Source organism: Neurospora tetrasperma (assembly GCF_000213175.1).
Source record: "Neurospora tetrasperma FGSC 2508 unplaced genomic scaffold NEUTE1scaffold_3, whole genome shotgun sequence".
Taxonomy (NCBI): Eukaryota; Fungi; Ascomycota; class Sordariomycetes; order Sordariales; family Sordariaceae; genus Neurospora; species Neurospora tetrasperma.
Window position 1 is genome coordinate 2,959,224 of NW_009799101.1, and position 11,926 is coordinate 2,971,149.

At 49.3% G+C, this 11,926-nt stretch overlaps 6 protein-coding genes across 6 annotated transcripts; 3 read left to right on the forward strand and 3 right to left on the reverse strand.

The window, feature by feature from the left end:
• Positions 1–53: 53 nt before the first annotated feature.
• Positions 54–1,996, reverse strand: NEUTE1DRAFT_82024 (uncharacterized protein; the record flags this gene model as incomplete). Its single annotated transcript, XM_009852729.1, has 4 exons — positions 54–1,299; positions 1,422–1,440; positions 1,604–1,693; positions 1,876–1,996. The coding sequence occupies 4 exons, from the start codon at positions 1,994–1,996 to the stop codon at positions 54–56; spliced, it is 1,476 nt and encodes a 491-aa protein (XP_009851031.1).
• Positions 1,997–3,219: 1,223 nt separating this feature from the next.
• On the forward strand, positions 3,220–3,847 carry NEUTE1DRAFT_122287 (uncharacterized protein; the record flags this gene model as incomplete). Its single annotated transcript, XM_009852730.1, has 3 exons — positions 3,220–3,493; positions 3,597–3,678; positions 3,736–3,847. 3 exons carry the CDS (start codon positions 3,220–3,222, stop codon positions 3,845–3,847), a joined length of 468 nt encoding a protein of 155 aa, XP_009851032.1.
• Positions 3,848–4,536: 689 nt separating this feature from the next.
• NEUTE1DRAFT_110126 (uncharacterized protein) lies at positions 4,537–6,114 on the forward strand (the record flags this gene model as incomplete). The annotated part of the gene is made up of 2 exons (XM_009852731.1): positions 4,537–4,583; positions 4,653–6,114. The coding sequence occupies 2 exons, from the start codon at positions 4,537–4,539 to the stop codon at positions 6,112–6,114; spliced, it is 1,509 nt and encodes a 502-aa protein (XP_009851033.1).
• A 1,153-nt stretch (positions 6,115–7,267) lies between these two features.
• Positions 7,268–7,802, forward strand: NEUTE1DRAFT_41034 (uncharacterized protein; the record flags this gene model as incomplete). Its single annotated transcript, XM_009851924.1, has 2 exons — positions 7,268–7,377; positions 7,661–7,802. Coding segments are annotated over 2 exons (252 nt in total), but the record flags the coding sequence as incomplete, so codon positions are not given.
• Positions 7,803–9,090: 1,288 nt separating this feature from the next.
• NEUTE1DRAFT_122288 (uncharacterized protein) lies at positions 9,091–10,070 on the reverse strand (the record flags this gene model as incomplete). Its single annotated transcript, XM_009852732.1, has 1 exon — positions 9,091–10,070. One exon carries the CDS (start codon positions 10,068–10,070, stop codon positions 9,096–9,098), a length of 975 nt encoding a protein of 324 aa, XP_009851034.1.
• Positions 10,071–10,861: 791 nt separating this feature from the next.
• On the reverse strand, positions 10,862–11,694 carry NEUTE1DRAFT_42455 (uncharacterized protein; the record flags this gene model as incomplete). Its single annotated transcript, XM_009852007.1, has 2 exons — positions 10,862–11,434; positions 11,503–11,694. 2 exons carry the CDS (start codon positions 11,692–11,694, stop codon positions 10,862–10,864), a joined length of 765 nt encoding a protein of 254 aa, XP_009850309.1.
• Between the last annotated feature and the right edge of the window lie 232 nt (positions 11,695–11,926).

The following is an 11,926-nucleotide window of genomic DNA, read 5'->3' on the forward strand; positions in this document are numbered from 1 at the left end:
AAACTCGAATTGCTCCTTCATGGACGTATGAACATCACCCTCTCAAGTGTCATTCATAACATCATTCTGAAAGGCACGGCGTCCTTCTCTGGCCCTTGCCACGGGGTGTCTTCTGGTGCAACCCACTCCCGTTCCCGATCCAAGATCTCGACCATGTGAAAGTCACGGGCGCCGGGACCCCATCGAACGACCTGGTACAGAAAGTGGTTGACTTCTACAAAGTCAAGGCTCGGTTGCACCTCGAAAAAGTCTTCTGCAAGAGCCGCCATCTTTTCGAAATACTTTTGGCGCTCTAGAACCTCCAACGAGAGGCAGAGTGGAGGATAGTACTCTGCCAGGTGAAAATGGAAATATTTGAGCTTCCGAAGATGCGACAAGGTGTCTTTGAGGGAGGGGATCAGCTTCGTCCAGTCGCCCGGCGTATTGAGTTCAAGTCGTCGGAGGGAATTCGCGGGGTCCGGCTGCTTTAGGAGAAAAAGCAGTGTGTACAGGCTGTCATGGGAATTGACGCGGTCGGACCAGTCGAAAATGAGGTTCTCGGCCCGCGAGTTTGGGATAAAATTTTCGAGTCTACCTAGCGAGACTTTACAAGCGTATTCAAGAAAGTTGTTTCCGATAACCCAGTCGTGCCATCTGCGGGACTCTCGAGTACAGGCTGGTGATATGGTCAGTGATCGCAGTCGCGGGGCGATGGCCGGAGTGAAATTCGGTAGGCGGATGATATCAAGGCGCTGAGCTTTGGTCCACTCTGGCATCATCTCGACATGCAAGCGTTCGAGATATTGAAGATCGGTGAGTTTCTCCAAATAGAGAGGTTTCTGGCGATTGCCAGTGTATCTCAACGAGTCTTCAGGGAGATCCGGATCGGGTTTATCGAGGATAAACCGATTCATCGAGTGATGATCAACGGTCACTTCTCGGAGCTTGAGACGTGGTATATTCGCCCGTTCGTTGCCGCCCAGAGACCCCCCGCCTCCTTTGCTTTCCTTCGCAAATCTCTCGCAGATGAGAGGCAGTATCCCAAAGAGGCAATGGCCTGGCGATTGATAGCATGGGTCTGATTCTGGATCTGGGCCCCATTCAGTGGTCATCAAGCGCAACGTCTCTATGTTGGGGGAGTTGATCAGAACCGTGGTAATGGCTTCGACGTATTCCTCCCAGTAATCCGGAAGGTTACGAAGACTAAGCTCCTTGAGCCCACGAAATCTACGGAGCTCAGAAGGTATAAGATCGATCCCTAATCCAGCGTTGCAATACAGATCGAGGACGGTGAGACGGGGTGCGTACTGAGATAGGGATCTGAGGAGATTGGGGTATGGATCCATCCTGAACATTTGATGAAAAAAATTGTCAGCCTCATCTACCACAAATGGTTGCATCTTCACGTTATCTTTGGCAGTCATTTTTATGGCGGAACTTACGAACAACTCACCAACCCATCTAAGACATTCTCAGTGAAATATTCATCTTTTGGTCCCCACCACAATGACGAGTTTTTTTAAAATTTCACCGATAAGGTTGCGTGCATAGAGATGACGGACATGTCTCAGAAAAGGCGAAAGATTTTGTCGTGGAGCCATCAAGTCCTTTAAACGCTGTGAACTGCTAAGGATGTAGACGCGGAAGAGAGCACGCTCAAAGGCGGCAGCGAAGGCCCAGCTGGTGAGACGAAGATTCTGTAGGAGGTAGCGGTCTCCAATCGGAATGAAGGGGAGTTAGACGACCATCAAAAGGAATGACCATCAACACGGCAAATTGAACAAGAGGATCATCGAGAGGAAGGGAAGGGATGGAAACGGAGAAGAGGAATAGGTGGGAGCGGAGGGAGGAGAACAGGTACAAAAGCTAGGCAAAGAGAAACGAGAGGCAGTGAACAGAACAGAAAAGATGACCTTACCACATCGCCTAGGCAGAGCAGGAGATCACGATTATTGATAAACTTCTTCATGGAGACGCAGTCTGGGGACCAAGCACTTCCTCCTGGTATGGAAGCCATAATGTAGGCTGGAAAGGTGTGTCTCGACCAGGATTCGTACGTCGACCTGTACCACCCCGAAAGAGTTGAGATATCAGCATCAGGAGACAATACCCCACGAGGCAACCTCGTGTGACGAGACGAGGTATAAGGGCATGCCTCACCCTCCACGGTTCCTACCTCTGGGAAGGACGCGAGATGGAATGACACAGGCTCGTCAACTTCGCTCTTTGCTCATAGGTACTCTTCCAGGTTATGTTGTTTTGTCTCTTGACAGCAAGCTGAGTATAGGAAGCTCTTGAGGTTGCTTCAATCAAGTGAGCTCAGAGCGGTGTTACATATGTCAGATACACCAATGTCGTTGTTCTTTCCAACGTGATGTTTTGAGATTTTGCTTTCTTTTGTTATTTGTTAGCGAATAGTTAGCGGGCACACAGCCTGCTATCACTTATACCCAGCTCCTCAGCGGCACAAGAAATTAGTTTACTCATAGAGAGCCTTTTTGCATTATTTTCTTCTTGAAGTTCTTTTCAACTTCCCATTAGTACCACTTATGGCTCTTATATTTGCTCTGAAGCCTTTGATCCCAAGATCTTTGGTCTCAGTTTACTACAGACCAGAGGTGTTTCCTGTTAGGGCTCATTGTTGCTGAAACCCAATCAACATCCCAACAGTTACCCGCCGTAGCCATTGGGCCAATTGGCGTGCCTTCCCGCCATGTCATAGCGTGCCGTTGCCGCTCGGTTTCCCAGCAGCGCAGGAAGACCCGCGAACAAGCAATCTGCCGTCCGATACCAGCATAACTTTGGCTCATGCACAACCCACAGCAATCTGTTAAAGATTCATCTTTTCTAGTTAAGCTGGACCGTTGTAGCATGGATGCATTTAACCTTCGTCTTTCTTTCCATCCCAACCAAGTTCCACGCGCAAGTACCTAACCATGCGAAAGAGGGGTTGTTCCTGAAACACCACCACTCTCAGTCGTCGACCTGTATATACCCCGGATTTCACCCCTCAACTGCCTCATAACTTTTCACGTCCTGCTTCATTCATCACCACCTTCACCCCTCAACCCGAACAATTTCCACAAACGAAACTTCCATCTCAAAATGACACGAAAACCCACCACCACCTCAAACTCTTCATTCACCACCACCCCCTCCCGCCTCACCCTCCTCTGGCTTTCAGTCTCCCTCCCCCTCGTAATCTGGGACACCCTCTACGTCCTGCTTCGCCCACACACCATGCCAGGAGGCGCTCTGCACTACCCCCTCTGGGCACCATACGAGCTGTACGGACGCGTGGATTACGTGTACGGGTGGAAGGCGTGGAACGAGCGGAACGGGTTCACGGCCGCGCAGGGGATGATGAATGCGCTGGAGACGGTGATGTACTTGGTTTATGTCTGGGGGGTGTTGGGAGGTGGAAATGGAAAGGGGGAAGGGAGACGGGGGGCGACGGTGTTGTTGGTGGGATTTTCGGCGGCGGTGATGACGTTGAGTAAGACGGTGCTTTATTGTGAGTTTTTTTCCCCATATTTCTTCCTGGAGTTTTGTGGATATGTGAAAGTGTGATGGAGTGGAAGAAGAGGAAGAAGAAGTTGACAGCGAGTGGCGTATAGGGCTTAATGAGTATTACTCTGGGTTTGACAACATTGGTCATAACTCGACGTTCGATCTAATCTTGTTGTGGGTTATTCCCAAGTAGGTTATTCCCACACCTGTGTTGATGAAACTCTTGCTGATTTTCCCGTCAAATAGCGGCGCCTGGCTCGTCTTCCCATCTGTTATGATCTATACTTTGGGTTCGGAGATTATTGATGGCTTGGCTGGTCCTTTGACTACGGTAGATCGTTCGACCAAGGTCGAGTGAACTTTCTGCGGCCACAACCTGTGATCAGTATTCCTCTGGATCACCGGATGAAGCTTTCATTTGGGCGGTGACAACTATCTTCCGGTCTCGCCAATGGGTCCGTGATAGTCACCTTAACTTCGCCGATGGCGATGAGCCGTGGGGGTACAGTGATAATCAAAATAATACTGTCTCACCTTACCCCACTTGATATGTGGTAGAGGGTGACAGTATTTCTTTTGATTATGAGAGTATTATCCAGGAGAAGGTCTGAAAATTCAAGATGGCTCCAAGATTGGTGGGACTCGTATGGGACAATCGATTGATTACTCGCTAGTTGACGAGAGTCTCTCTGACTGAGCGCTCGATTGAGTCGCAGGACCTGGCCGTTGAAGTCGGGGAGGTCTACGGCAGTTAGCGACCTGTCTATCAAGAGGGCCAATCCAATCAATAGGTAGTTGAGGTTATCGAGGCTCAAGTCGGGCAGTGATGGACTGTACTCTGACGAGTGATGATATGCCACATGTTGCAAGAGCCACTTGATGTGCTTCTCTCAAGCATTTTTCTCCCTTCGTATTTCCTAATCATGCTTTTTTAGTTGGGCAAAGCTCGTTAATACGTGTACATATGTAACAATCAGTTAGCGATTCAGGAAGTGAATCTAATACGATTTTCAGCTGCCTCGGCGAGGGCGCCGCGATTGGCTGATGATGACTTTCAGGACCCAGCTGCTGAACTTGAATTGGTGCCCAAGCAGGTGAGGCCTCAAAGTGATGATCTTGCTATTCTTTGCTCTTTACTTTGCTTCTCTTATTCTTTCTCCCAGTTTACTCATTGCAACCCTTGATCTTCTTCGTTTGTTCTGTGTTGAATGCCTAATTCCGCAAAGCCCAGCCAACCTTGCCGCCCATTTCCACATCACCAAACCCTACACACAACGAACAGTCGCAGTCCCCCCTTATTTGACTCCGAGACGTCAAGGCCCAATGGCACCGACACCGTACTACGCGAGAGACACCCCAGCATTCACCGGCTTCCAACCTGAACCTGCTGGACGAGGGACAGAGGGAATCATCTGGACCTGCCTCAGCACCATCCTGCTTTCATCCTGGAGCTCATATCACGGCAATGCCTGTAATCCAAACAAACCCTTCAAGGAGGAGGCTATAATGTCATACGTTCTCAAATTTTTCCTTGCATTCCTCTTCCCTGAAGTGGCAGCACTTCTTAGTTTGGATAATCTGAATACTGCCCTGCAACTTCGGAAAACAATACGACAAGTGGGAGGAGCAGAATTTGCCAACTTCAGCTTGACGCAAGCCTTTATATTTGTCAAGGAAAGCGTATATCAGAGGCCGCACACCTCGGAAGAGATGGAGTGCATAAGCCCAGAGGCGCTTGTCAAGCTTGTGAGTAGCGGCAGACTGTCTTTCTCGGGTTTACCAACAGACGACGAACTAGCCGATAAGTCCAAGCGTGACTGGACACTCAAATCACTCTCCATAATTCAGACATTATGGTTCATCGCCAGCATCATTGCCCGCTTGTCCCGAGGGTACCCTGTGTCTCTATATGAGGACATCACTGTGGCAAATGCCTTCTGTGGCGTCGTTGAATTTTCGTGTTGGTTACATTGCCCTCAGGACATCCGTCTGCCTTTTATTCTTAAGTCGGGTATTCCTAGGGCAGCAAACGGTCCATCTACGACAGTCGACAGCGAGAAACCTGAGGGAGAAGCAACAGTTGAGGCATCATTACTTGTGTCCGAGCCCGCGACAACAGAATCTGAAGCCTCGTCTGCACCTCAGTTGCCTGTGCTCGAGGACATTAGCATGGATAGGATGAGCAGAGAATTACCAAGCAGCGAACACCCCCTTGTTACCCAAAAGACGAATAAGCGTCGGGCTTCATTTATAACGCAACCCGCCAAATTACTGAAGATACCAGACATGGTGAAGGTGGTCGTCTTCGCAGTCTTCTCAGTCTTATTTGCTGGCATTCACATAGCTGCGTGGAACTACGGTTTCCTATCCGTTGCAGAGGCATGGATTTGGCGAGGCAGTTCACTTGCGCTCACAGTATTGGGTCTCTGCTTGCCCTTCAGCTTTCTAATCAAAACAACACGTACATCGCTCGACGCCATAAGGCACCGTTTTGTGGTCATCACTCTTGTGCTATATGCCTTAGTCCGTACCATGATGCTGGGTGTAGCACTCGCGTCTTTCCGAAAGGTACCCACGAGGATGTATGAAACTCCGTCGTGGACACAGTATTGGCCGCATATCTGATGCGTTGAGGGAGACACTGTCAGAGGTGCTCAAAACATGAGGGATGTCGATCCTCGGAATGATGGTTCATGGGGCAATGATCACCAATCTGAGAAAGATGATGAAAAATGGAGTTGGAAAATGAGGGAGATGGAAGTGGGCAACTTGGAGGATATGCAACCTTGACGGAGGTGGAAGGGCGACGACAAAAACCGGGCTCGAATCTGAAGTGGCAACTGGTCAGGTGGCAACGGAGGACGAAAAGTGAACACCAGGGCAACCTAGAGATACAGGGAAGGAGTGCCGGTGAAAGGGAAGCCGAGTGATCGGAATGAACGGGGCATGGACTTCCAACGAGCGTCCCTTCCCTTGGCCTCGGCGTGGGTGATGACTGCTTCATCACCCCGAGCGCACTCACCCTTTCATCGTCCGAGCGTATGACACGCTGAGTGCTGGTACTTTCTAGTTAGACGCAAAGCGCGGCATATGAAGGAGTGGGGTTGATGTCTTTCCTTCGTTTCGGTTGGGGATAGCTTTGACTTCTTCGTGGCATCGTAATCATGGTCATGGAAACAGACTCGACAGTATAAGCGTGCGCTTTGTCGACCATGTAGTTATTTTAGAGTTTGATCATCCAAGTAGCGCGAGGAAAACCAATGTAAATAAACTTGTTTCCGTGGTGATAGCTTTTGATGAGGGAGGAGGCGATATTGTTCGAACAGGCTCCAAAGCTCCTACTCCCCATGTTAGCCTCCCATCTCATTCCCTTCTTTTAATATCTGTTGAATAACCTCGTCAAGCACATGACCAACGACAAGGGCAAACCTCCCACGTACCTGATCACATATCTTATTCAATCGCACAGCATGGCCGTGTGTATACTTCCATACTCTGTACCTTTCCAAGAAGATCGTCTTCCTTTGATCCCGCCATCATAGCAGTATACTTGCATCTGCTCCATCCCACCAGTTTGGAATCACGGTATCATTTTCAACTCGTGAGCCTGAACAAGCTAATTTGTGCGTAGCGATGGACTCAAAACGAGGTCTGAAAGTGACTTCAAGTTCAAAAAAAAAAGAAAAAAAAAAAAAAAGAAAAAAAAAAGAAAAAAAAGAAAAAAAAAAAGAAAAAAAAAGGAAAAAAAAAAAAGAAAAAGAAAGGAAACCCAAACTGGCGGCGGAGTACAAACAGCGGGCTGTTTAAGATTGACGCAATCAAGGCTTCGTGGTTTCCGGGGTTGAGTTCTGGGATTTGGATGACAGGGAAGGAAGGCAGAGTAGAGTAGTCATCAACTACTCGCTTTTTGTTTGTTGTCTCCTTCCCCCAGCAGCTTCAAGTCCAGGCTTTGCCTCTTGCTTTCTTCCTTCCTTTCTTAGAACATTGCTCTAGGAGTTGATCATTCCGCGGTTGTCAACATCAATACTATATGCCTTCCCATTCCAACGTTTGTACAATTTGAAACTGGTTCGATTCAGTTGGTGATCTGGCTTTTCGAGCATGGGTAGAGCAGGGGAGTTTTGGGTGCTCTCATATTAGCCTGTATAGAGGAACTGTCCTCTGTTTGAAGCGATATCGGACGACGACGACGACGACGACAACAACAACAACAACAACAAGGGTCTAAGAAGCTACAGAAGCCTCTTGTGAGCGTCCGTTTAGGCTCTCTCCGTATCCTCCAAGGCCTTGAAAATGGAAGACCTGGGATATAAGTTTCTTGACACGATAACAATAAATCCAGTAAAGCTTCGACTTTGTGTACCAGACTAACAAACACACCAGGACGGGATTGTAGGGTGATGGTAATTGCCCCTGCCCCGGACAACTCTCACACTCTCATTCCTCACAGCTCCGCGCGCGAGAAGGCACAGGACATTCAAGCTTCTGAAGAATTCTCCTGAAGGACCACCAAGCCTCACCCAACAAGCCACAGAAGATCGAGCTGTACTTCACTGATAAGAACCTTGTAGAGTACGTACAAAAAGGACATCAAAGGGTTCAGAAAAAGTCAAATCGTCACTGTTTATATCCTGGTGTTGTTCGCGACGGGCGCCCTTTTGGGGGTCGTACATAATAAAACCAAGAAAGCCGAGGGGAAGGCGGTGGACGAGGGAGTGAGAGACGAAAGAGGTGCCAGCAACCGAAAAGTCATCATCATCCGAACACTTGGAAGAAGTTCAAGTTTTGTCAGGAGTGTCAGAATTTATCGAAGAGGGTACCGGAAGAAAATTCACAATGACTCGGCACGGAGGGTTCGAAGAGTCGTTTGACGTTAAAGGTTACCAGCAGAAACAGGAAAGTTGACCGAATCTGGACAATGACCTGTCTTCATTGTCTTCTTGATCATTTATCTGTGCATTGGAAATATACGTTTCCTGCCAGATCAGAAAGGTGGACTGGGGAATCCGTGCAGTCACGATGGCTGTCAGTGGCCTCATTTTCACGGAGAAACTTCACAAATCAAGGATGACTGCAAAAGGATGACCTCATGGCTGCTCCCCCAATATGCATAGCTTTGTATGTCTTGAGCCGCCTAGCAATTCTGGACGTTGCGCTTTCGTCCTTCCGAAGTGCACCAGTGGGTATTTACGAGGTTCCAGGCTGGACAAGGCTCTGTCCGCATGTGTAGGAACTAGGGAGACACGGCAAACCCAGGAGCAATTCCGGCGGACTGAGAATTCTTAGGACTTTACTTTGGAGTCAGAACAGCTGGACCTTGTGGGCTGACATGGGGGATTTTCACAAATTGTTCACGAGCAGACCAATGTTGAAAAGGGAAACTTTTATTTTCGCACGTGTAATATTTGGCATTGATTGCCAAAGTAAGAACCCTAGAACAAACGAAACCAAATCAATGCTGGGTATCAAGATGAACTCCATAAGTCTGGTAGATAGGATAGGGCTTGAAATAGAAATTCCGCAATAAAAACAAAGCAAATGAGTTGCCACAGTGTACAGAGGAAACTTTGACCACAGACGGTGAAACGAGCCTTACCCGTGAGGGGTCACACTGGAACCTTCACCTCCAAGTCCCTCAGCCCGCCTACATCCGCATACTGTGCCCAGGGGTCGCTGCTCGTCTCATGCATAGGCATGGTACAATTGGCCTTATTGTCACCCCTTCCAGCAATGTCGAGAGAGGTTGCTGACTGAGTTTTCCGGATTCTCAGAGGATCAGGGTGGCACTCACTCGGTCTCCGTCGACTGCTTCTGCGAGGGAGCGGAGGTGCCAGATCGTTGCTTTCTAGGGTCATACCGCGCATCAGTTCTTCTCCAGTTACCAGGGCTTTTGGTGATGTTGGTGAGCTGCAGAAGCTCGGCGCTGTCGAAGACGCAGAAACAGCCGTCTCCCTGCTTGTCGTACTAGATCCGGTGGTGTTATTGGATGACGTAGATGCGGTCGATGGTGAGCGGAGCGTAATACCTTGCGTCCTGATACCCTGTTCTGGGATTTGGGTATTGGATGCCTTCGTGACGTCGGCAAGGGACTGAGGCGGTTTGTTGTCTATGGTTGGCTCGCTATGGCCAGGGTGGACATCGTTGGTACCATTCCCATATCCTTGAATTACAATCTCGTGGTATGAAGCACGCCTGCTGCGGCTGGGTGAAGTGGACTCTTTCTCTGCTGGTCGGTTCCCAGTGAACGCATTGAGAGAATGACTGATACTCTTGGTGAGACTGTGAACTCGGGTTGGAACAACGGGCGGGGACGTCGTTCTGGGGTCAGTTGCGATCCTACTAGGCGTCCTATCATGTATCAACGCGAAGTGGTCAATATCCGGTCTGATCTTCCTGTCTTCGCCGTAGGTAAACACCGCCGGAAATGATGACAGAATGAGTGGTGTGGGAAGTGAGAAGTTTGGCAGCGACTTGAAAGATGCATGGCCATTTTGTCTTGTTCCCTTTGAGATTCGAGTGCTGAAGCTTGACTCATAGTCGTCCGCATCCCAAGGCGGTAAATTTTCGGTACTGACGGCCATGTTGTAGTATGTATTTCCGACGTTCTGGCATTCCAGAGGAGCCTGTGTGCAGGCTCGTAGTACTTGATAGATTGCATAGACGAGAATCCATCGAACTTTCCGCGCGTCAACTTGGGAAATCTTCTCTTGTCTATCGATCTTAAGAGGTGAGAACACGCAGTCTTCTTCGTATCTTTGATAAGCAATGACAAGTGGATTCCTGTAGATGGTGGCTTTGCTTCTGTTAGATGCTTTCGCCAGTGCTGCATGTGCAACTACCCGTTGGTCTGGCTTTAGTTTGTCGGATTTATGCAGCCAGGAGGTTCTTCGAGACGCGCTGGTGGTAGGTAATTCCGGCAGTAAAGGCAGGGGGTGGGGAAGCGGAGAGTACCTATTCCGTACGTCAAAGCCATGGACACACTGGAGAGTACACAGTCCCCCTTGAGCAGAGGCTGGTATGCTTTCTGACGGGGTATATGTGTTATCCACCAAGAGTTCGTACAAAGCTTCGATGTCATCTCGCATCGTTCGATATATTGCGGGAGGGAATATCAAGTACCGTTGGTCGATTGATGTTGGCGGGTAGTATCCGATCTTGGTAGCGAAAAAAGCGTGGAGGAAGGTTCGGAAACGCTCAAGATGAGACCGTCCGCCGACCGTCAGACCTAGATGAGCCTGGGATAAATCCTCATCCAGGAAGTTTTGCAACATCAACGTAGCCTGTCCAAGTTTCTCATCCATTTCGGCTTTTGCCTGACGAAGAAGCCTTCGAGTTGCAGAAGTGATAACCTAGCTAACTAGTTAGCTCAAGACTAGACGACGCTGAAGTAGTTGTGAGGAACGCTTGCCTGGTATTCGGGGACAACGTATAGCTCTTCAAACATTCCGGTACAGTGGGTGAATGCCTCAATGTAGAGCCTGCGATCTTGACAATACTCCGCAAATTGAAGCATGCCTAAGGCATGTGCTGGTTGATTACACATTTCCAGATAACCTTCTTCGTCGGCGTAGCTCAACAGGTCGTCCGCATTGTTGACCCCAAGACATCGGAGCTCAGTCATTGTGTGTAAAAGACGAATGAGGGTTGCTCCAAGATGTTCCCCCACCATCGATCTCCGAAAAATCCAGGCAAAGAAATTGCGAATATCCAGGTAATGACGAATGACCTCTGCTTCGGTTGCCGTAGGTGGAGCAGAAATGTAGAGCTCGATTTCGCTGGCTTTGATGTCTACTGTTTCTGGGATATCTTGTCTGATACATCTTGCGACCAGGGGTTGACATTGAGTTGCAAGCAAGGTGTCGAAGGGCACTTTGAACGAAGGGCTCCGACTCGACTGGCCACGGCCATATAGATATACTGAGCAATTACCCTTGCGATGCCATAGCTCCGGGTCCTGGCTATAAGTTAGCCTTGTTATCTCTCGTCGACTTGACATTCTCCGCTCAGGCATACTCTTTTCCATAAGCAGTCCCACGGTTGGGAAGTCCTAGAGGCACCGTCCCACCGTTTAAAATCCGGAACTCTTGCTCGCCGTCTGTCGTTGAGACTGCCAAACCTAATGCTCTTCCCATTTTGCGGCTGGGAGCGAGCCTGGTGAAATCGTCCTCCGTCCGACCAGGATCTTGGTATGCCACATTGTGCCATGGTAGACCCGCGCGTATCGTTTCGAGCTGGTGTGAAGACCGGAGTCGAAGATCTGGCTGACATACACGTTCGCCTTTTCCCTCTTACACTGGTGGAGAGTTGTCGTGGGAGGCCAGGGAGTCCGCCTGCTTAAGTCATCGCGGGGAGACCCAGGTAACCCCAGCCGTCAAGACCAGAGACAATGCACGTCTGCCGAAGTACAAAGTGCATGTTGTGTTCCACAGCCTCGACC